At 59.3% G+C, this 22,642-nt stretch overlaps 1 protein-coding gene across 1 annotated transcript in view; it reads left to right on the forward strand.

Annotated features, from left to right (window-relative positions):
* The window catches only part of LOC111161670 (protein tyrosine phosphatase, receptor type S), a 57,103-nt gene that overhangs the window by 26,278 nt on the left and 8,183 nt on the right, over nt 1-22,642 (forward strand). Inside the window, 16 exon segments of the mRNA XM_022525462.1 lie at nt 2,274-2,543; nt 3,449-4,030; nt 4,912-5,045; nt 5,366-5,510; nt 10,098-10,403; nt 11,677-11,870; nt 14,264-14,381; nt 15,808-16,376; nt 16,378-16,414; nt 16,869-16,966; nt 17,538-17,791; nt 18,409-18,502; nt 18,606-18,821; nt 19,319-19,476; nt 19,899-19,910; nt 20,180-20,292. Of these exon segments, the coding sequence (XP_022381170.1) occupies nt 2,274-2,543; nt 3,449-4,030; nt 4,912-5,045; nt 5,366-5,510; nt 10,098-10,403; nt 11,677-11,870; nt 14,264-14,381; nt 15,808-16,376; nt 16,378-16,414; nt 16,869-16,966; nt 17,538-17,791; nt 18,409-18,502; nt 18,606-18,821; nt 19,319-19,476; nt 19,899-19,910; nt 20,180-20,292 (3,300 nt within the window).

Consider the following 22,642-nt stretch of genomic DNA (forward strand, 5'->3'; position numbering starts at 1 on the left):
GTTTGGTTGGGGTTTTTTTCGGATTTTTCCTTTGTTTTTTCCACTTTGTTTTTTCATTTGTTCCTCCTGGTTTTGTTTTGGACGTCGATGCCGTTTTCTGTCCTTGATTAATTAGCTCCCCCACGCTCATCCCCCATCGTGTTCTGTTTCCATGACAACGCAGCGTCGGGCATCCCACTCATGCCTCGCTGTGGATGCCGGCGGCTGGCCTGGACCGTGTCCACTGGCTGGCCAGACCCCATTCTCCCCCAACTCCCCCCACCCTCCACCCAGCCCTGCCAGAAAGCCGCCCCCATCCCAGTGCCCTGCCCCGCCCCTCACCCCCAGTCTGTCTGCATGGCCCCTCTGTCTCCCTGACCCCGCACCCCCACTCCTCCCCTTCAGCGATACGTTCCACTTCCTCCATCCCGTCTCCAACGTGACACTGGACTTTTCGTGGGGCTTCCTTTTCCGAAGGGCTGCCGCTGCTTTGCCCTGCCCCCCACCCCCACGGTGCTGCCCCCCCCTCCTCTTTGCCTCCAGCCATCCAGATTCAGGGAGCAGGGGTTGGGATTTCCAGCTCAGGAGCCAGGCTGCTTCCCTTTGTCCCCTGGAGCCCCCCCTCTGTAAGGCAAGCCAGACCCCGACAGCCCCCCCCCCCCCCCCATAGCGTGTGGAATCTGAGGCAGGTCAGGGTGCCACAAGTCACCTTGTGGCCCTCTTGAGCCTTGTTCAATCTCCAGTCTCATCTCTGTAGTTTGAGACAAGACTCCCCGACCCGCCCAAAGCTGGGGACCCACCCACGCGACTTCTCGTGGCCCCCAAGGTTTTAGCCAGGGACACCCTCTTTCGGGCTCGAAGGATCTACTAGGTCCCCCCAGTTCCCTCCTGCTGAAGTTAAACGTCAGTGGGCAGCCGTGCCTTGTGGGGGTTCAGGTGCCGTTAGCGTCCACCCCTCCCCCCGACCCCGAAACCCTTCCAGCTTCCGAAAAGGGAGCCCCCGAAATGCCTCCTGCCGCCTTCACGGTCCGCGAGGTTGGGACAGAAGGCCGCACCCGCCTCCCCGCTGAGAGACGCACAGAACATGTCCCTGTTTTCTCAACGTTCAAGCTCATTCCCTCATTTTATTATTATTATTATTATTATTATTAATTGATATCCTATTTATGATTCTGCCAGGGCTGTGATGTGACAATGTGATGTGTCACATTGGGTCACATCTGCTAGAATTAATATGCAGCATTGAAGTGGGCCCCCTCCTCCCTCCTTCTCTGTCTCTGCCCCCCTCCTCTCTCTGGGCCTGTCTTCCTGTTCTGTCTCTCCCGTGGCTTCTCTCTCTTCTCCGGCTCCCACGAGGGTGCACTGAAGGCTCCTGAAACCCAGGCCTCTTCCCTTGCATTACCTCTATCTCTCTCTCTCTCTCTGTCCCTCCTTCTGCCTCACTCTCTTTCTCTCAACCAACCTCTCTTGCATGCTGTTTGTGACTCTGAGAGCTGCATCTATCAATGGAAACTTGTCAGATCCGACAGAAGCTTTTAGAAGGGTTTCTAAACCCCAAAACCACAAAAATTTCATTAGAGTTTCTCATCTTTTCCTCGAGGGCCCCCGGGAAGTGGGCAGGGCCCCCTGAGTCCCCGGAGGGGACGAGGTCGGGGGCCGAGGTCCCGGCCCCCTCTGCCTCCCGGCGCTGTCGGATTCCGGGACGCTCCCCGTCTGGCTTCCCCAGAGCCCCCTCCCTCCTCAGCACCCCCCACCCCCGACACTGGCAGCCAGAATCTTCCGAAGCTCCCCACTTGGGAGAGCGGGCGGAGGGGCTGCTCCCCGAGGCCACGTCTTGTCAGCAAAGATGAGAAACAGCTGATAAATTTTTGTGTTTGTAACTGTGCTGTGACCAGCCACTCTGGTCTCTGAAACCCTGTTGCTATGAAATAATGCTTCATGTCTCTTTTTATTATATATCGATATATCTCTCTATATATTGTTTGTGAAGTACCTTCCTTTGAAGTTTTGGTTTCTTTGTGTTGGAATTTGATTTTTTAATTTGGTTTTTTTGTTTCCTTTTCATTTGGAAGAAAAAAAATTTCAGCTGGGGGGAAGGAAACAGCCCTGTTTATATTTAAATTGTTTTCCACTTTTTTTTCCTTTTTTTTCTTTCTTTCTTTCCTTCCTTCCTTTCTTTCTTTCTTTCTTTCTTTCTTTCTTCCTGCTTTTCTTTCTTTGTCCCTTCTGCATCCTGTCTCCCCGACCCCCCCACCCTACACCCCTCCCCACTACCCACCGCCGCCCACCCCCAGTCCGTCGCGTGGCTCCACGATTCTCCATCTTGCCCATGAGCCACGAGATCATGCCAGGTGGCAACGTGAACATCACCTGCGTGGCCGTGGGCTCACCCATGCCGTATGTCAAGTGGATGCAGGGGGCCGAAGACCTGACGCCCGAGGACGACATGCCTGTGGGTCGGAACGTGCTGGAGCTCACGGACGTCAAGGACTCCGCCAACTACACGTGCGTGGCCATGTCCAGCCTGGGCGTCATTGAGGCCGTGGCTCAGATCACAGTGAAATGTAAGTGGGGCCCGTGGGGTTGGGTGGAACAGGTGGAAAAGCTCTAAGTTCCCATGCATGGTCATTCGTGGCCTCGGTCATTCGTGGCTGTGGAGGGGACAGTTGTCTCATGAACAGATATTTGTTGGTTGGGTGTTATTCTGGGCCCGGCCCTTTGGAGCAAGGCATGGTCTCGTTCTGCTGAGCGTAGAGTCCAGCGTGGGAGACAGCCACATAGCCAGGCAGCTGCGATGGAGCCTCCCTGGGATTGTGACGGGGATCCCGTGGCACTGTTCAGACCCCTAGAGTAAAGGTCTCATCTCCCAGGAAAGTTGGTCAGAGAAAGATCTAGAGTTGCGTAGGTACGAGCCAGAGAAGATGGAGAATGCTTCTAAGGGAAGGAAATGGACTGTGCTGACTCAGAGAAGTGGGGCTGGGCTGGAGGACTGTAGGTTCTCCTGGCGTCTCGGGTTCATGGTGAAATTCAGAGGAAGGTGCCCCAAATATTCTTCCAGCTTTAGAACAGGAGCAGCAAACAGATAGCCTGCAGACTGCATCTGGCCCTTCACTTGTTTTTATTAATAAAGTTTTATTGGCACACAGTCACACGCATTCACCTGTGTCTTGTGTATGGCAGCTTTTGGGCCACAGGGGCAGAGCTGAATAGTCTCAACAAAAAACTCCCTGGTCTCCAAAGCTGAAAATAGTTACTGTGGGGCCCTTTGTGGCAGAGTTTGCCAAGCCCTGTCCTTGGGCCAGAGTTCACCAAACCCCGCTAAGGGTGATGGGATGGGCGGGTCATGAGGCCTGTGGTCACTGCCGAGGAAGTCAAGGCACAGCGAGGTCGGTTGTTTGGCTGAAAGTCACCCGGCCTTCGGGGTCTGCAGCCCGCGTCCCTGACATGTGACCGTGCCTCCCACCCGCAGCTCTCCCCAAGGCCCCGGGGACTCCCGTGGTGACAGAGAACACAGCCACCAGCATCACCATCACATGGGACTCTGGCAACCCAGACCCGGTGTCCTACTACGTCATCGAATATAAATCCAAGAGCCAAGACGGGCCCTACCAGATCAAGGAGGACATCACCACGACGCGTTACAGCATCGGTGGCCTGAGCCCCAACTCAGAGTATGAGATCTGGGTGTCTGCTGTCAACTCCATCGGCCAGGGGCCCCCCAGTGAGTCGGTGGTCACCCGCACGGGTGAACAGGCCCCAGCGAGCGCCCCCCGGAACGTGCAGGCGCGCATGCTGAGCGCCACCACCATGATTATCCAATGGGAGGAGCCCGTGGAGCCCAATGGCCTGATCCGGGGTTATCGCATCTACTACACCATGGAGCCCGAGCACCCTGTCGGCAACTGGCAGAAGCACAACGTGGACGACAGCCTGCTGACCACCGTGGGCAGCCTGCTGGAGGACGAGACGTACACCGTGCGCGTGCTGGCCTTTACCTCTGTGGGCGACGGGCCCCTCTCGGACCCCATCCAGGTCAAGACACAGCAGGGAGGTGAGGTGCCCGTGCGTGGGAGGGGCGGACAGCAGGATTCCGGTGGTGGAAACAGAGAGGAGGCGGCAGGGGTGGGGCAGGGGCGGGGCAGGCAGTCAGGTACCTCCGAGCCTCCAGCAGGCTCATCTTGCCTACAAGCCCCAAGGTGGGTTTTTCATCCTGCATGGATGCTTTGAAATTCTTTCGTGCTAGCGTTTCGAATGCAGGAAGTTGTCCCAGAAGTCTCCCATTTCTGTCTTCTCTTGAGAAATTCGATTTGGCAAGGCCACAGGGCTACGATGGGACGTCCAGATGGGTCCTGGTGGCTGTGTCTGAGGTTGAGAGCTCCTGCTCTCTGTTCCCATCGGAGAGACGGATGCCACCTGCTTTGAAATTATAAAGGGAAAGGGTGTCCGTCCAAAGGCAGTGGGCTGGCCGCCTGGCCGTTCAGGTCGGGGGGCAGGGTTGGGGGGTTGGGCATTTAGGTGCGTGGGGCCCCGGCTCTCTTTGGGTTTCCCTTCTTTTCCGGTCCGGCTCAGGCTTCAGAACCTCAAAGCCGAGAAGGCTCAGCAGCTGCTCAAAGTGAAGGGCGGAAGGGTCGGAATTGTGCTGCTAGAGGACGCGCAGGACAGGGACTCCATGTTTTGAGACATCACCCCTACAGTCTCTGTCATTCAGTTTGGGGGAAGCAGAGAGCGTGGGGGAGTTGCGGTGGGTCCCCAGCGCAAAGAAGAGAAGCACAGTGGAGAACATTCGGGAACCAGCAGCCTCGCCTCCACGGCAGTTGCTGAGCTCCCTGGGGCTCTTTTTTTGGAGAATGGGGACCCCTGGCACGTTGGGCGCCCCAGGAGGGGACCTCTCCCCAGCGATCCCCATTTCTCCTCCTCTCCCCTCCCCCACAGTGCCAGGCCAGCCCATGAACTTCAGGGCCGAGGCCAAGTCGGAGACGAGCATCGGGCTCTCGTGGAGCCCCCCGCGGCAGGAGAGCATCATTAAGTACGAGCTCCTGTTCCGGGAGGGCGACCACGGCAGAGAGGTACGGGGCCGGGGCGCCGGGGGAGAACACGGTACAGGGGTGCGGGCCGGGTGGGGGGGGGACTGCGGGAGGTGGCGGGGCGGCGAGCCCTCCGGACTTGCTGACTCGGTGCCTGGATGTCTCTCCTCCCCCTGCTCGGCCTGCGGCGGACTGCGCATTTCTCCATCCCTTCCATGTCTCTGTCCCTTTCCCTCGCTGTCTCTGTCCGTGTCTCCGTTTGTCTCTTCTGCTCTTGTTGTGTCTCTTTCACCATCTCTGTGTCTCTGTCCGTGGGTCTGTCTCTGCCTCTGCCTGTCTCCACCGCCCTGCCCCGCCCCCAGGTGGGGAGGACCTTCGACCCAGCCACGGCCTTCGTGGTGGACGACCTCAAGCCCAACACGGAGTACGCCTTCCGCCTGGCGGCCCGGTCTGTGCAGGGCCTGGGCGCCTTCACCTCGGTGGTGCGGCAGCGCACACTGCAGTCCAGTAGGTGTCTCGCGGACCCCGCCCTTCCCTGCGGGGGGGCCCCGGCGCACGCTGACCCTGGCCGCGCCGCCGCGGGTGGGGGGCGCCTGGCCTCTGACGTGCCCGCCCACGCTGCGCTGGGGGTTCCCGCAGGCCCCGCCTCCCCCCACCCCGGCTCCCAGGGCGTAGAGCCCTGGGGGGACCGAGGTGCGCCCCCTACGTCGGGGCCAGGTGTGGACCGCACCTTCTCTCTCCTCCCCGCCCCCACTCCCCCACTGCCCTGTATCTGGGGCTCACGGAAGAGCCGCGCTGTGCCCGCACCTAGGCGTCGGGAGGGCTCCTCGAGGCTGTCCCAGCTCACACCCGGCCATTCCCAGACCTCTTGGGTGTGCAGAGACCAGCCACCTCCCCAGGTGGCTCTGCCCCCTGGTCCCCCACTGCCAGGAGCAGGAGGGGAGGGGGTGCAGGTCCCAGGACAGGCTCTCGAGTCCCTGGAGCTCTTTGCTGTGCCCGCCCTGCCTCCCTGTCACAGACAAGTCACCTTTTGGCCAGAACACTGCAGCCGACAGCTGGCTCCGGGCCGCATCGTGGCCCCTAACGCCGCCCTGCTTGCCTGCTCTGAGCTCAGGGCCGAGGCAGGCCGCTGATCCCGCTGTCTCCCTGCCTCCCCTCCTCCCTCTGCCCCTCTTCTGTGCTCAGCCTAGCCCAGTGTGGCCTCCACTGCCGTGGCCCTCTCCCCCTCCCCTCCTCCTTCTCAGTCAGTCACAGCGCAGGCCTTGTTCCGGAAGCAGCCTTGGTGTTCAGACCTTCACATCCCCCCGGGTGTGTGCACACGGGGGGCACGGGTCAGTCGCGAGTGACGGCAGCTTGGGCCTGGGGGTCTGAGCCGCTGGGATCAGGGGCCTCGGAGACACAGCACCCCTGCCACCCCCAGCCCCCTTCCCTCCTCCCTACTCCCCCGTGCCAAGCGGAGCGCTCTGCAGCTCCCCGGCGTCTGGGCATGTTTGTGCGTGAGGCGATCAGTGAGGGTGTCCTGTGGCTCGGCGGCCACGTGAGAGATGGGCACAAGTGCCGCGAAGGTGAGTACGCGCTAGTCTCAAGCAGGTTCACAAAAACGGCTCACCCTGCGTGCCCCCCCTCCACCAGCCTGTGCCCTAGTAGCTCTAGGCCACACGGAGTCCAGAGTCCAAATTGAGACACACACACACACACACACACACACACACACACACACCCAGCTCCGCAAGCTTTCTACACCATGGCCAAGAGCCACACCTGCCCAGAAGTGAGGAAGCTGGCACTGCGTGCCCCCGGTGCCTGTCCGTGGGTCTGTCACACCCTCCCCCACCTCCCCAAGATGTCACGCAGGTTGGGCCGGATTGTGAAGGAGACGGCCTCCACGGTCGTCAAGAAAGCGGCTTTGGCCCAGCCACGTGAACCTCCGGGGCGGCCCAGGACAGGGAGTGGGGGAGAAGGTACTCCCCACTTCTCATCCCAGGACGGGTGGGGCCCGAGAGAACTGGCAGCAAGACTCAGGGCCAGGCGTATCCCCCTGGGGACGGCGGGCTTCTTAGGCTGAACTCAAGGGTAGGTGGAGGCCAGACCACTCAGCCGTGGGTCTCCCCACACCGTCTCACCTTCCCGCCTCGTCGGCGCCAGTCTGGAACTGCAGCGTGCCCACGCTGGGGGCCGGAGCAGGGCTTGGGCCCGCTTGCATCCAGAGACCCACCCAGAGCTCGGTCTGGCCTTATAGCTCAACACTCAGCCACTCCCTCCCTCGTAAGAAAGTCTTTTAAGTTAGCAGTTGAAGAGTGGAAGGTAGGTAACCAGACTGGGAGTTTTCTGGAAGGCGTCTTTCTTTCTTTTATTATGGTTTTTCTCATCATCATCACCATCACTGTTGTTTCTTATTTTATTATGGTTTTGACTTTATTTTTCCTCCCCCTTTCTCAGCGAATCCATTCCTTCTGGCACATTCTTTGGTTGGTTTTCCCACTCCTGCCTGATTCCCCCAGGCACTTTTGGTTGGGGTGGCTGGTCAAGAAATGGGAGAGAGGGCCCCGCTTGTCTGGTATCAGAGGAGGGGATGTCGGCATTTCACTTTAAGTGAGGCCGGAGGGTCATTCTATTTGAAGTAAACCGTTGGCGAGGCCTCTGAGGTGTCTGGTAGTCTGATATCTTTGATAGGATAGGACCCTCTGTTTCTCCTCTGGTCGCCCTGGCAGGCAGTGTGCACGTACAAGTACTCTCTAGACATGTGCTCACTGAACAAATGGGCTGCCATGGTAGTAGGGGTTCTGTGTGCCTTGACATAGGCACTATATGTGACATAGGCCACATGTGTTCTGTGTGGCTTGCCTTGAAGCAAAGCCAGTGGCCTCCCTGGGCCTCCCTGCAGGCAAGAAAAATTCCGGAGCCATGGGCAGTTGAAGTCACATAGCTCCAGCCGTCCTCAGCTGGACTGAGGCTGAGGTCTAAGTCCCCATTCTCAAGTTAAGACGGCCCCTGGACAACAGCTGAGCCTGGGTTCAAATCCTGGCTCTAGCCGCATGCCCTTGGCAAGGCAGCTTTGCTGTTTCTGGCCTCCGTTTTCTTCCTCTGTGAAGTGGGAGGTGATATGCGAAAAGCACCCAGGGTAGGTGGGGTCTGGCACCCAGTAGGTCTACAAGCAGCGATCATAGAAGACCAGGCAGCTGGGCTTTGAAATTAATTTCCCTGTGGGTAAGGTGGAGTGAGGCTTGAGTTCTGGCCATTTATGCATCTTAAGAATTAAATGACGTACCATGAGGGGACACATGCTAAGTGTAAAGAGCTAGGTTATGGAGTGTGCACAGGGTGAATGGCCTTAATACAGTCTCCTAGTAGATGCGGAGCAGATGGGGGCTTAATGTTATTTTCATAAAGCCCCCGAACACGCACAGTAGGTGCTTAATATGTGTGAACTATCGCTGCTATTTAACAAAGCCCTTAGCACACTGCCTGGCACACAGTAGGTGCTTCATAAATGCTCTTTTAATTCTAAGCACGGATTGGCATGGTGCTGAGCACGTAATTGCCGTGTGATGAATGGATGCCATCAGTTGTTTATAACAAGCTTCCCTGGTGCCCGAAACTGGGGGCTGTGGCTGTTCTGCGAAGCCCTTGATAGAACAGCTGGTATACAGTAAGTGCTCAGTAGGTGGTGCTTTCTTAAAGGAGGTTGGCCTGGCTTTAGGCACATAGTAGGTGCTCAGATAAGAGCCGTTGTCCGTCTGAGGGGGCCTAGCATTGTTTCAGGTACACAGGTTTTGCTCAGAACATGATGTCGTCATCTGCAAAGCCTTTGGCCCTGGGTGTGCAAACAGTAGGTGCCCAAGAAGTGAAAACTGTTAACTGTTTACATAGAAGGTCCTTAGCACAGTCCTCGGCACACAGTAGGTGCTTAAGCGAGGACTATCAATGTGCTACAAGGCCCTTAGCACAGGGCCTAGCACATGGTAGGTGTTCGGTAGGTAGGGGCTTTTCTCAGTAAGGCCTGTAGCACAGGGCCTGGCACGTAGTAGGTCCTCATTCCATGGGGACTATTGCTGTTAACTGATAAAGTGCCTGGTGTGGAGAGGTTCTGTGTAAATGGCAACTGGTGTTTTTATCTTCAAAGGGCTAGCAATGCCCAGCCCATAGTAGGCCTTCAATAAATAAGACTTGGCCATTAATCTGTGATGGCCATAGTGTGGTGCTGGAAGAACAATGATCTGTAAAGACCTTGGCACACAGTAGGTGCTAATCGGGGCTGTGCCATCCGTAAGGTCCTGAGCCTGGGACCTGACCTGGCGGTGTCCAGGCTACAGACACTTGTATTACTCCCCTACAAAGCCCTTGGCATGCTCACTGACAAACATTAGGTGCTCAAGACACAGACATTATTTTATCTCCCAGGTGAGGCTGAGAGGGTGGTCCTAGCTGAAGTAAGCCACGGGGTGGCCTCCAGGACCCCTGAGAGAACAGGTGTCCAGTACACAGATGCTTTTACTGTCAACCTGCAAAGCTCTGACACTGTGTCTGGCACACAGTAGGTGCCCAATAAATGGGACTTTTGCTCCTTTTACCCTGGCAGTCCTACTCCCCTGGCACACAGTAGGTGTTCAGCAAATAAATGCATTTACTGTTATCCTATAAAGCTCAGTGCCATGCCTAGCACACCGTAGGTGCCTGATAGATGGGGCTTTTCATTTAATTACCTGGCGTGGTGCCTGGCACATAGTAGGGGTTCAGTAAACGGATGCTTCTACTGTTAGTCCGTGACACCCCTGGCACCGTGCTGAGCCCACGATAGCTCTCCTAAAGGGGGATGTTCCCGCTGTTCCCCAGGCCCCGCTGCGTGCCGGGCAGGTGCAGCCCCCGGCGCTGAGCCCGTGTTCTTGGCCAGCCCTCCCGGCCCCCATCCCCACCCGTCCATCTCACCTTTGGTTGACACCCGCTTTTTTTGGGTTCGACTTCTCTTTGGTTTGGTTCTGTTTTGTTTGTTATCATCTTCTGTTTTATTTTCTCTTTCCCATCTTTTGTTTCCCCGCCCCCTCCCCGCCCATCCCGCCTCCCCTCCCCACCCCCACGTTCTCCCCCCTCCAATAGAACCGTCAGCCCCCCCTCAAGACGTTAAATGTGTCAGCACACGCTCCACGGCCATTTTGGTAAGTTGGCGCCCACCGCCGCCGGAAACGCACAACGGGGCCCTGGTGAGCTATAGCGTCCACTACCGACCGCTGGGCTCCGAGGATCCACAACCCAAGGAGGTGAACGGCATCCCCCCGACCACCACTCAGATCCTGCTGGAGGCGCTGGACAAGTGGACCGAGTACCGCATCACGACTGTCGCTCACACAGAGGTGGGACCAGGGCCCGAGAGCTCGCCCGTGGTCATCCGCACCGACGAGGACGGTAAGCACCGGGCCCGGCCGGGGACCCCCGCAGGCCCCAGCCCGCCCCACACCTCGGCACCTTCGGGCTCTGCAAAACGGGGCTGGCTGGTGGTCCAAAGGTAGAAGGCACAGTCTTGAGGGCGAGACCCGAAGCAAGCATCCTCCCCACGGAATCTGGGCTCCTTGATCCTGGAACGCTCCATTCTAGACCCTCCGGGTGGTATTTTCTCCTGTGCCTCGTGCCTGGGAGGTTAAGCGGACAGACCTGTATTGTTTATTTGGTCCGATGGTGGAAAGTCACAGAAACAGTGTGGGGAACGGCCAGCAGCACTTGCAACAGACTTAGCATCCGTAACCCCAGAAACCTAGCTTTTAGGCTCCTGGGATAAGCCGGGATCTGGAGCGTCCTCGGTCCGAGCCGTCCTATCTGGCAAGTAGGTAGGCTGGTTAACAGCTTCTAGGGGCGTGGATGGTTAACAGTTCCTGGGGCACAGAGCCTGATTTCTAGCAATGGCCGGTTTTCTGCAGTGTGAGGCTCTCGAGTGTCGTGGCTGACTTTCCAGCCAGAACGTTTTGTCTGCAGAGTGAGATGAGGCTCTGGCCTAGGGTCCAGCAGTGAAAGCATGCGCTTCTCCAGTAAAACTGCAGGTCCTTGGCGTTGGGAGCCCGGCCGGGCTTCCGAGCCATGGCCGGAAAGGTCTGGTTGGCAGCCGTGCATTAGGTGGGAAGAGCGGGGAAGAGATGGACGGGTTGGTTGTTTCTGCCAGACCATGGGGTGTGGCTGGATAGGAAGGGCCGTGATCCTTGGGGCTGGCTGCGTACTGGGGTGCATGGGAGCCTGCAGCCGGACAGCTTGGGTTCAGACCCGAGTTTGCTTCTTACTAACCCTGCGGTCAAGGGCCCGACTTACGGGCCCATTTCCCCTATCTATAAAATTGGAGTAAGAGCCCCTGCCCGGAAGGGATGCTGTTAGGATGGAGGCAGGTGGGTAATGCCCGTGGAATGGGGCGTGCAGGGCTCACTCATGTCATGTGGCCCTGGGCAGATGTCTTAGGCTCTGGGGGGCCTCAGTTGCCCATCCGTAAGTGGGGCACACCATCGGGCCCCCTCCCCACCCCACCTCTGGGCTGTGGGAGCTGTGAAGGAGGGATGCCCTCCCAGCTGGTGGTGAGCGCTCAGACCAAGTTAACCAGCAGCCACTTGGCACCCTGGCATCCGGCAGCGGTGCTGCCCCGGGGCAGGGCCAGGCGCCCCAGTAACGGCCCTGCCCGCCCCTCCCCTGCCCCCGCCAGTGCCCAGCGCGCCGCCGCGGAAGGTGGAGGCGGAGGCGCTCAACGCCACGGCCATCCGCGTGCTGTGGCGCTCGCCCGCGCCCGGCCGGCAGCACGGCCAGATCCGCGGCTACCAGGTCCACTACGTACGCATGGAGGGCGCCGAGGCCCGCGGGCCACCGCGCATCAAGGACATCATGCTGGCTGACGCCCAGGTGGGCGGGGCTCTGGGGGTGGGGCTCTGGTGGGTGGGGCCTGGGTGGGCGGGGCGGCCCCCAGACCCTGCGCTCCTGCCTTCTCCCTGCTTCTCTCTCTCTGGCCACTTGCTCACCTCCTCCTCTCTCCCCTGCCGCCTCCTCCCACACTCAGTGGGAGACGGACGACACAGCCGAATATGTAAGTAGCACCCCTGCCCGGCCATTGCAGTGTTCTCCCGCGGGCGCGGGCCGTGCAGTGATGTGACACCCCCACCCCCCACCCTCCCCCTGCACGTCTCTTGTAAGAGGATCTTCTCCCCTGGGCCCCAGATGCCTACTGGTAACTTGGAGTGTGTAGTCTCAGTTTTCAATCAGGCAGATGGCCCTAGGAGCCTTGCTGGGGTCCTGGACTCAGAGGGTATACGTTAGCCCTCTTACCTGGATGGCCCCTAGACCCACTGGGCTCACACGGTGCCCCTCCTGCCCAGCGCCCAGCCTTGCTCTTGCCGTGGTTTTCACCACCACACCTTTGCTCAAGCTTTTTCTGCAGCCCTGACTCACCCCTGCACCCCACAGCGTCCCCTGCTCGACCTAGGGCTGGCAGATCCAAATTGGGGCCAGTTTCCAACCCAGCCAGACTCTTTTATCACCTGGCTCAGCCTTCTCTGACCTCAAAGTTTCTCTATCTGGCCAAAGCATCTGCTTCACTGTGGCCCTTGGGTGGTGAGAGGGTCAGTGGGCCCCGGCTCGGTGGGGAGGGGAGAGGCCCGCGGGACCCAGTCTTCTGAAAGCCCCAGGTCTCATGTTAAATTGACACCAGCCCCACGCACCCATGCCCAGAGGCTTTGCCTCTTCCCTACCCCCAGGCTGAGGGGTGAGTTCCCTCTAAGGCCTCCACCTCAGCCCCTCCCACCCACCAAGACCCTGGGAGGGACTGAATGTGAGGCCCAGGGGCAGGAGACCCTCTCTTCGTCCATCCCCGTCCCCCTCCACATGCACCTGACCTGGGGCCACCCGCCCCCTACCCCCAGGCATGCTGGACCGTGTTTGTGGGTGTGCATGCGTGGGGACGTGAACGCATGTGTGACTGTGAGGGCTGACGTGGGTATGTGTGCAGGGTCAGGCGGCAGCTCAAATGTTTGCAGGACAAGCCATTATTTCCTGAGCAGTGACCAGGACAGACCTGAACCCACCCTTCTGGGGGTCCCAGTCCAGTGTGGGAGAGGACGGCTCATTGGAACAAGACACAATACACTTGGCCCTTGGACACAACGGGTTTGAACTGCGGAGGTCCACTTATTGGCCAGTTTGTTTTTGAGAAACACAGTACAGTGCTTCCTTGTGACCTCCTCTTTCTCTTAGCTGCTTTAGTGTAAGAATACAGTATCTGATACGTATGATGCGCAAACGATGTATTCGTCAGTTACATTTATCCGTAAGACTTCTGCGCAAGGTGGGGGGGGTAATAGTAGTTGAATTTGGGGGGAGTCAGAAGTGCCATGCAGATTTTAAACTGCACGGGGGTCGGCACCCCTAATTGCCACGTTGTCCAAGGTCAATTGTCCGTGTCTAGTGACGGCTCTGGTTGGGGCAGGGTCTAGACGGGGCTGCAAAGATTTACGGATGCGCTCTCTCTGGGCTGGGGGGGTGGGCAGTCCCGATCTGTAGCTTATCCCCTGTAGCTTCCTGCTGTAGACCCGAGACAGAATCACCCCGAGGGCATTGATGGTAGCGAAATGTAGTAAGACAATGAGGAGAGGGTGGGTTTTGAGTAATTCACTACATTTGTTCTTATCAGTACGTGTGTGTAAGTTACTTTCTGATAATGGCTGTGTTTAATACGCTTAAAGAATTCCTGAGAATTTAACTATTGGCTCTGGTGGCCTGATGGTGGGCATCTCCAGTGCACGAGTGGGTGTCGTGCAGACAGCGGGCACAGCCCATGCAAAGGCCCTAGGGTGGGAGCAAGCCTGGCATTCTGGAGCAGGGGGAGCGAGGTGGGGAATGGGAGGAGGCAGGGACAGGCAGTGAAGGATTTGGGCTTTTACCCCTATGGGAGGTGGGAGCCCTGGAGGGCTGTGAGCGTAGGAGGGCAGGACCTAACTGTGGTGCTCACAGGCGCCCTCTTGTGGTCGGTGCAGGGAGGACAGCCTGGGGGCAAAGGCGGGAGCCTGGGGATGGGGGGTGGTGGGGAGAGCGCTGTTCCCGGTGGAAGATGTTGGGGTATCAGGCTGCGTGTGCCCATCTTCGCATGGACGTGCTGTGTCAGGGTCTGTGCATGAGCTCGGATGCACGCCTCTACCCGCAGACTAGGCCCCACATCCGCCTTGCTTGGCCCCAGCCTGGGAAGGGGGGTGGGCAGGGCCGGTCTCAAGCCCGGTGGCGCGGCTGACCCCCGTCCCTGCCCGCAGGAGATGGTCATCACAAACCTGCAGCCTGAGACCGCCTACTCCATCACCGTAGCCGCCTACACCATGAAAGGCGACGGTGCTCGCAGCAAACCCAAGGTGGTCGTGACCAAGGGAGCAGGTGAGAGAGCCCCCCAACCCCCACCACAGCCCCGTTGCCCCCAGAGCACCCCATGGAGTTCTTGAGCTCATGCAGGGAGAGAGCACTGGGCAGCAGGGCGGCGAGAGCAGAGTCACGGGGGCAACTCAGGAGGCCGGCCAGCCCCGCCTTCTCCTCCTCACTGGCTTTCCCACCTGCTTAGCAGCGTCCGGGTGGAAACCACAGCCAGGCCTCTGTCCCATCCCGGCTTCACCAGGGCTGTTCCTTCCGCCTGGATACCCTTCCCCGGCCTGCCCCCTGCCCACAGTCTCGGTCTAGTGCTCACTCTGGGCAGTCCCGGCGCCCCCCTCTCCCCCACCTTCCCTCGTCACAGCTCTGATCACCCTGGATGGATTGTTTGGAGGTCGTGTGCCCATCTCCCACACTGCACTGTGAAACCTCTTCTAGCGGCCCTGCCTCAGTTTCCCTTCCTGGCCCCACCAGGCCCCTACCATCAGTCCCAAGGGACTATTTTTTACTCCAGCCAACATTGAGGAGGGGGCGAGGTTGCCGTGAAAATGTAAGGGGAGGGGGTTGTGGGCAGATGGCACAGCCCAGGCCAAGGGGTGGCGCAGGGAACAGTCTCTTGTGTTTCAGGAATGCTAGGCTCCGAGCCCTCCACCTCACATCCTGCCCCCGCCCCTTTGCCAGGGCCCCTCCCTCAGTCCACAGAGCCCGACATTCCCAGCCAGCTGGACACAGCCCCTCCCCATGCCGCCGCCCGTCTGTGTCCATGCCATTCCCTCCATCTGCCTAGTCTCTATCCTTCGGTATCCAGCATACGCATTACCTCCTTCAGGAAGCCTCCCTTGATTGTTCGTCTTCTCTCAGGGACCTTGCCTTACAGCCGTGTTTGTCAAGCAGACCTACTGCATGTTCTGTGACTGCTCAGAGCACGGCTCATGGAAGGTCCTGATAAGTCCTGCAGGAGGAGAAGACTGGTTTTATTGGTAGACCTTCTCTCCTACCGGACTTACCAGGACCTTGGCACATTGATTATTACCGGGACCGTGAGAACCATGGGGCAAGGGCAAAGTTTTGAGACATTCCTGTGTCCCATGAGTATTTAATCATATGCTGGCAGGAGGCAAGGGGCACATCAGTGAGGCAGGAGCTGAGTGACTTATGAACGAGAAGAGGTAAACATATGCGGGCCTGCTCTGGCATCTGGAGACGTTTTCCTTTGTTGGGTTCTGAGTCCCCCGCCGCCTCACTCTTCTTTCCACTCACCCAGCTCAGTGCTACCGCAGGGCCTTTGCATAGGCTGTTCCCTTGCCTGGAACAGTGGGGCCTCCCTGAGACCCCTTTTAAAACTTGCAGCCCTGCCCCTTGCTTCCTGACTTCTAGACTTCCTGACTCCGACGGGCCACATAGCCCTGACATGCCCCCTGTCTCCCCCTCCCCGCAGTGCTGGGCCGCCCCACCCTGTCGGTGCAGCAGACCCCCGAGGGCAGCCTGCTGGCACACTGGGAGCCCCCAGCCGGCACCACCGAGGACCAGGTGCTGGGCTACCGCCTGCAGTTTGGCCGTGAGGACGCGCCCCTGGCCACGCTGGAGTTCCCACCCACTGAGGACCACTATACGGCGTTGGGTGTGCATAAGGGAGCCACGTATGTGTTTCGACTGGCGGCCCGGAGCCGAGGAGGCCTGGGCGAGGAGGCGGCCGAGGTCCTGAGCATCCCCGAGGACACTCCCCGCGGCCACCCGCAGATCCTCGAGGCAGCTGGGAATGCCTCCACGGGCACTGTCCTGCTCCGCTGGCTGCCACCCGTGCCCGCCGAGCGCAACGGGGCCATAGTCAAGTACACGGTGGCTGTGCGGGAGGCTGGAGCCTTGGGCCCCGCCCGAGAGACTGAGCTGCTGGCCGCGGCCGAGCCGGGTGCCGAGAACGTGCTCACGCTGCAGGGCCTCAAGCCCGACACGGCGTATGACCTCCAAGTGCGGGCCCACACGCGCCAGGGCCCCGGCCCCTACAGCCCCCCCCGTCCGCTACCGGACGTTCCTGCGGGACCAAGGTAGGCGCGCGGCGATCCCCGCACCAGAGCCGGACCGGGCCTCGTGCCCACCCCCACCCCAGCCCCCTCCCTCTCCCCCACCCAGGTAAGTGATCACTTTTCTGCTTCCTTGTGGACACTCGAGGCGAGTCCGGACCCCGAGGCTCCGGCGTTGGCAAAGGTGGGACGTGCCTAGGTGGCACCGCCGCCCCCACCGACTCCCTCCCCCTGCACCCTTCCTCTCCCCTCTCCTGCTCCGTCTTTTCTCTGCAGCAGCGCCGTCTCCCCCATCCCCGGCAGGGACTTGGGACAGGGCCAGGCAGGGCCAGGCAGTAAGGCCATGGGCACAGGCACAGCGGATGACAGGGAGCGCCTGGGCCGCCCCACCCCCACCCCTCCGGCCCGCCCCGCCCTCCCGCCAGCACTCACGGGGCCTCTCTTCTGCTCTCTCCCACTCAACTGCTGCCCGGCACAGTCTCACCCAAGAACTTCAAGGTGAAGATGATCATGAAGACGTCAGTTCTGCTCAGCTGGGAGTTTCCAGACAACTACAATTCACCCACACCCTACAAGGTGCAGACCGCCCGCCACCCCCAACCCCGGGAGCGGGCGGGCCAGGTTAAGGGCTGGGGCTTGGCCAGGGTTGGGACTCAGCTGGACTCGGGGCTGAGTGGGATCAGGGCTCAGCTGAGACTGAGACTCAGTCTGTGGTCAAGACTTAACCTGGGATTGAGGTTCAGTTTGGGATCAGGGCTCAGTCTGCGATTAGGGCTCATTCGAGGTTGGTTGGCAGTCGGGTCCGGGCTCAACTGGGATTGAGGATCTGCCTTGCAGGTGACATAGCCTAGGATCCAGGCTCAGTCTGAGGTCAGAGCTCAGTCCGGGTTGGGACTCAGTCTGTGATTAGGGCTCAGTCAGAGTTGGGACTCAGCTGGGATTGAGGATCTGCTTAGGGTCAGGAGTTAGCCTAGGGTTGAGGTTTATTCTGGAATTATGTTTTAGTCAACACTGGGCTTAGAGCCGGGGTTGGGGCTCCATTGGGGATCACAGTTCAGCAGGGTTGAGGCGGAGCCTGGGATCAAGGCTCAGTTAGGGCTGGGGGCTCAGCACAGATCCCCCCTGCTGAGCCAGCCCTGGCCCACAGATCCAGTACAATGGGCTCACACTGGACGTGGATGGCCGCACCACCAAAAAGCTCATCACGCACCTCAAGCCCAACACCTTCTACAACTTTGTGTTGACCAACCGCGGCAGCAGCCTGGGTGGCCTTCAGCAGACGGTCACGGCCTGGACCGCCTTTAACCTGCTCAGTGCCAAGCCCAGCGTGGCTCCCAAGCCCGACTCCGACGGCTTCATCATGGTGTACCTGCCCGACGGCCAGAGCCCCGTGCCTGTCCAGTATGATCACAACCGCCCACTACCCCCAAGGATTCCTCACCCCCTCATTAGCCAGCTTTGTGACTGGGCCGAGCCACCTGCCCTCACCTGCAAGACGTGGGTCATGTCAGCCCCAGTTTCTATGGTTGCCCAGAGGCATCTCATGAGCACTGTCACTAAATGTGGCCTGTGTCTTCTCCTCCATCATTCCTGATAGTTCTGTGTGCCTGACCTTTGGGTTCTGGTTTCCCATACTGGTGGGGAGACAGAACTGGGAAGCAGACACTTTCAGACCATGGTCTGTTAGAGGCACCAGGGTTGAGAGTCCCCAGTGGAGAGACGAGGACTCTGCCTGGGGAGCAGAGAAGAATTAAGGATTATGAGGATATGTGGGTATGGAAGCTGGGGCTTTGAAGGATATGTAGGAGTTCAAGAGCTAGAATTGGGGTAGGCTCCCTGAAGCAGAAGGAACCACATACTCAAAAATCTGGAGGCTTAAATCGGAAACTAGAGTCCTGTGTGGCTGGGGTTCTAGGGGCATAGAAGCAGAAGGGAAGATTCAGAGCGCAGGGACTCCCCGCCCCGCCCCCCCGAAGGCATTCGTTGGACTTGGCCTCCGACCTTTCTTCTCCCTACAGGAACTACTTCATTGTGATGGTGCCACTGCGCAAGTCTCGTGGTGGCCAGTTCCTGACCCCTCTGGGCAGCCCGGAAGACATGGATCTGGAGGAGGTGAGGTGGGGCCCGGACCTGCCAGGCCCAGGCCTCTCCTGACATCTGGAAGCTCTGTTGCTGCCGGCCGGCCTCTGAGCACTCCATGCCCCTGTTCCCACAGCTCATCCAGGACATCTCGCGGCTGCAGAGGCGCAGCCTGAGACACTCACGCCAGCTGGAGGCGCCCCGCCCCTACATTGCTGCTCGATTCTCAATGTTGCCGCCCACATTCCACCCCGGCGACCAGAAGCAGTACGGTGGCTTTGACAACAGGGGCTTGGAGCCCGGCCACCGATACGTCCTCTTTGTGCTTGCATTGCTGCAGAAGAGCGAGCCTGTGAGTTGCAGACGGTGTCTGCCCACTCCAGCCCCGGCCTGCGAGTGCACAGGCCCCCACATGGCCTCAGCCCCCAGGGCCCCGACCTCAGACCTAGACACTTGCCCTCCCAGCTTCCCGTGACCAGGGCTGGGTGGAGGGAAGGACTTGAGGTTGGGGGTACTCCAAGGGGAAGGCTTTTTAGAGGAAGGGACTTGGGACCCAGGCCTTCGGTGGCTGTGTAGGAGTTCGACCAAGACAAGATGTCGTCAGGATTTGCACACGTTGGAGGGAGGTCTGGAGGGGCGAGAGCAACGAAAAGGACTTCAGAGTGGCTGAGGCCAAGGGAAGCGATGGGGAGGGCAGAGATTGGCAAAGGGCCAGGCCAGGGGTCAGGGCTCTTAGGAACCATCAGAGGAGGGTTTGGAGTCGGGGAGGGACGCAGGTTTGTTGGAAGAAGACCGCTCTGACCACTAAGACAGACACTGATGGAGGCCCCTCCCGCCCTGGTCCCACAGACGTTTGCAGCCAGCCCCTTCTCAGATCCCTTCCAGCTGGACAACCCGGACCCGCAGCCCATCGTGGACGGCGAGGAGGGGCTCATCTGGGTGATCGGGCCCGTGCTCGCTGTGGTCTTCATCATCTGTATCGTCATTGCCATCCTGCTCTACAAGAAGTGAGCCCTTCTGCACTCCCCCTCTGGACGGGAGGGAGGGCTCCCTGGAAGAGGAAGGAGAGTCTGGAAGGTCCGGGGAAGGCCAGTCGCACAGGGTGATCACAGAGGTCCTCCGCCGTACGGCTAGAAAAACCCTGGCTCAGGTTGAGCCACTGGATCAAAGTCACACAGCCTGGGTTCAGACCAGGCCAGTGGCTTGATGCCTGCCAGGCCTCGCGGGTCACGTCTCGCCTTAGAAAGGGAAGGCCGAGACGTCCCTTCTCATGGTGGGGCCCCAAGCAGGAAGGATGGACCCCGTGTTCAAGAGGAGCCCAAGGCTCTGGGAGGTTAGGAAAGCCGCCCACCATCACCGAACAGGTGCTTGGTAGCCCTCACCTGTCTTCTTTTCCCTCCTTCCAATCTGTGTCTGCTTTCGGGAGCAGCAAACCCGACAGGTAAGGACCGAGCCCCGTCCTTGGGAGGCCTTGGGCAAGAGACCAAGGAGGGGGATCAGGGTGGTGCTGTGCCCGTGGGGCGAGGAGGTGCCAGCAGGCTGCAGGCGCGTCCACGTGCCGTCCCAGGGACCCCAGCTGTGCATGTATGCAGCCCCCTGCCCACCGGCCGGGTCGCGCGCTCCTGGTACCGGACCGGCGTTCCCGTGAATTCGCGTGCGTTTTGGGGCATGCGCTGGTGCTCAGGGAGTCTTCTGCTTGCTCCCACAAAGTAAACGCAAGGACTCAGAGCCCCGCACCAAATGCCTCCTGAACAACGCCGACCTGGCCCCCCACCACCCCAAGGACCCTGTGGAAATGAGACGCATTAACTTCCAGACGCCAGGTACGTGCGTAGGCCAGGTGCCGGGATCCACACCTCCGGGGGGAGGTAGCGCAAGAGACGAGGGAGTGGGCCCCTCGGTGGAGCCCCTTCCGCCCCCGGCCGAGCGGTTTGGTGCAGCGGATGCCCGGTTCCCAAATCCTGAGTGGATCTGGGCTTGGGGGTTCCAGGGATGGGGTCTGGTTATGACCAAGTGAGGCTTTTGCAGAGCTGCGTTCCACTGGTGGTTGGGGTTGTCTCTGGGAGCAGAAAGGACCCCTCAGAAACTAAACAGGCTCAAGAACCGTCCTTTCTTCTGACGGAAAGAGCTTTGCTTCTGGCTCCCAATTCTGGTCTTAGGGACACTCGGGTGGGCGTTTGGGTTTTTCCTTGGCCTTTGCCCATGCTCCTGTGGGATGTCCCCCTGGCGAGGTACAGAGATTGTGCCTCCCGTGTGCCCTGCACCTCTCTCGTCCATAGATGCTCATGCTCTCCTGGCTCTCCACAGTTCCCTGTGGAGTCACACGGGTCTGCTCAGGTCCCCTGCCGTGCCTGGAGGGAGAACTGAATGAACCAGGGTCTTGTCCTTGGTCATCCTCTGTGCTGTGATCCACACACACCCTCATCCTTCTCCTCTTAACGGGCTCATGCCAACTGCTTCTAACCAAATAAGGAGATTTCCATTTAACTGATGGCTGCTGTCTCCTTATGAGATCACAGCATGGTTACATCTGTCCCTCCCCCTGCACCCAGTCTCTACTTCTTGTCTCTGAGCTTCCTGTCTACTTCCTGTCTCATAACTGTTTCAAACCAGAGATTTTAAATATTTGTGTTACTGATGGCTGCAGTCCTTCTTAAGGGCTCATGCATGACCTCACATGCTGTTCTGAATATACTCCTTTTTCTTTTCTGCTGTTAAACTGTCTCACATCAGTTCTGTTGTTATTCAAATGAGGATTTTGATCACTTATATTTAACTGATGGCTACTGTCACTTCTCTGCTTTCCGCCTAAGATCAAGTGTAACTGATGGCTGCAGTCTGCCATAAGGGATCACGAAAGGTCCCATGTGGCACCCCTCATGTACTCCTTTCTCTCTTCTGTCTCTGGACTAGGTCATGTCAGTTCTATTTCCATCCAAGTGAGGATTTTTAACACCCATATTTAACTGATAGTTGCTGTCCTTCTTAAAGCTCATGGGACGGGCCCATAGGCCCTTCCCCTGCCCCCAAGTTTCACCCTCACCATCCTGCACCTTATCTGAAATCTCCTCAGCTGACCCCAGCAGGGGACCCAAGGCCAGGTTGGTCTGGGGGCTTGGGGGCAGACATGTTGACAAAAGGCCGAGAGCTTTGGGATCTTTCCGAAGTCCCGGCTGAGAACCAGGACTGGCTGCAGTCTGGTTGGAGGGACTCCCAGCAGTTCCCGTAGGTCCTGGGTGCTGGGGCGGGGGGCGATGCCGGGCAGCGTGCGTTCCCTGTTGAAGTCGCTCTGCCCTTTGCGTCTGTCACCCGGCCATTGTGCGTGCGTCCAGCGGGGGATGGGGGAGGCGGGGGCCCCCGTGTGTTTTCATTTATTTATTGTTTGCTGTTTCTGCAGATTCGGGCCTCAGCAGCCCCCTCAGGGATCCGGGGTTTCACTTTGAAAGTTAGTTCCTGTGTCTCTCTGTTCTCGGCTTCCTTTCGCGCCCCATCCCCACCCCCCTGTTTGTTTCCATCTTTGGTTCTCCATCCCGCCTCCTGATCTCTGTCCACCTGTCCTGCACTGGCTTCTCCAGGGAGTTGGGGGTCTGGTCTGTTGGGCCCTTAGGTCGCTGGTTGTGACTGCGTGTAGGTGGGGGTGTGCGGCAGGACCCCAGCTTTACTCCTTAGCGAAGGGCTCTTGGGGAGCACCCGGGGGGGCTGGGGATTCTGGTGTTTACCAGCCGGCCTGGCTGGGATGTACCTCTGGGTCGGCACGTAGCTCAGCCCGCCAGACCCCAGGAGCGGAGACCAGTTTTGCAGACCCAGACACTGGGGAGAAAGAGCCAAGCCCATCCCCTACCATCCCATGCACCAGATGGGGAAAGGAGCCCTCAGAGGTCAGAGGTCAGGGGCTCCCTGCACCTGCCCCATGCAGGCACACAGAGAGACGGGACCCCCCCCCCCCCCCCAGTGCACACTGTCTCCCCTCCCCAGTGCCTTAGCGCTCCCTGGCAGCAGACCTCACGGTCACTCTGATCCCAGAGAGGCAGACAGGAGTGTCCATCTCCAGCCCATGCCCTGGGGAGTGAGGTTTCCAGAGGCCCAGCCAGCTGCGTCTGCTTCTCCATTTCTCTGTCACTTGCCTGGTTCTTGCCTCGAGGCACAAGGAGCTTGGAATCTTCCGAGGCGACC

This window comes from Enhydra lutris, unplaced genomic scaffold (genome assembly GCF_002288905.1).
Source record: "Enhydra lutris kenyoni isolate GAN:26980312 unplaced genomic scaffold, ASM228890v2 scaffoldscaffold86, whole genome shotgun sequence".
Classification (NCBI taxonomy): domain Eukaryota; kingdom Metazoa; phylum Chordata; class Mammalia; order Carnivora; family Mustelidae; genus Enhydra; species Enhydra lutris.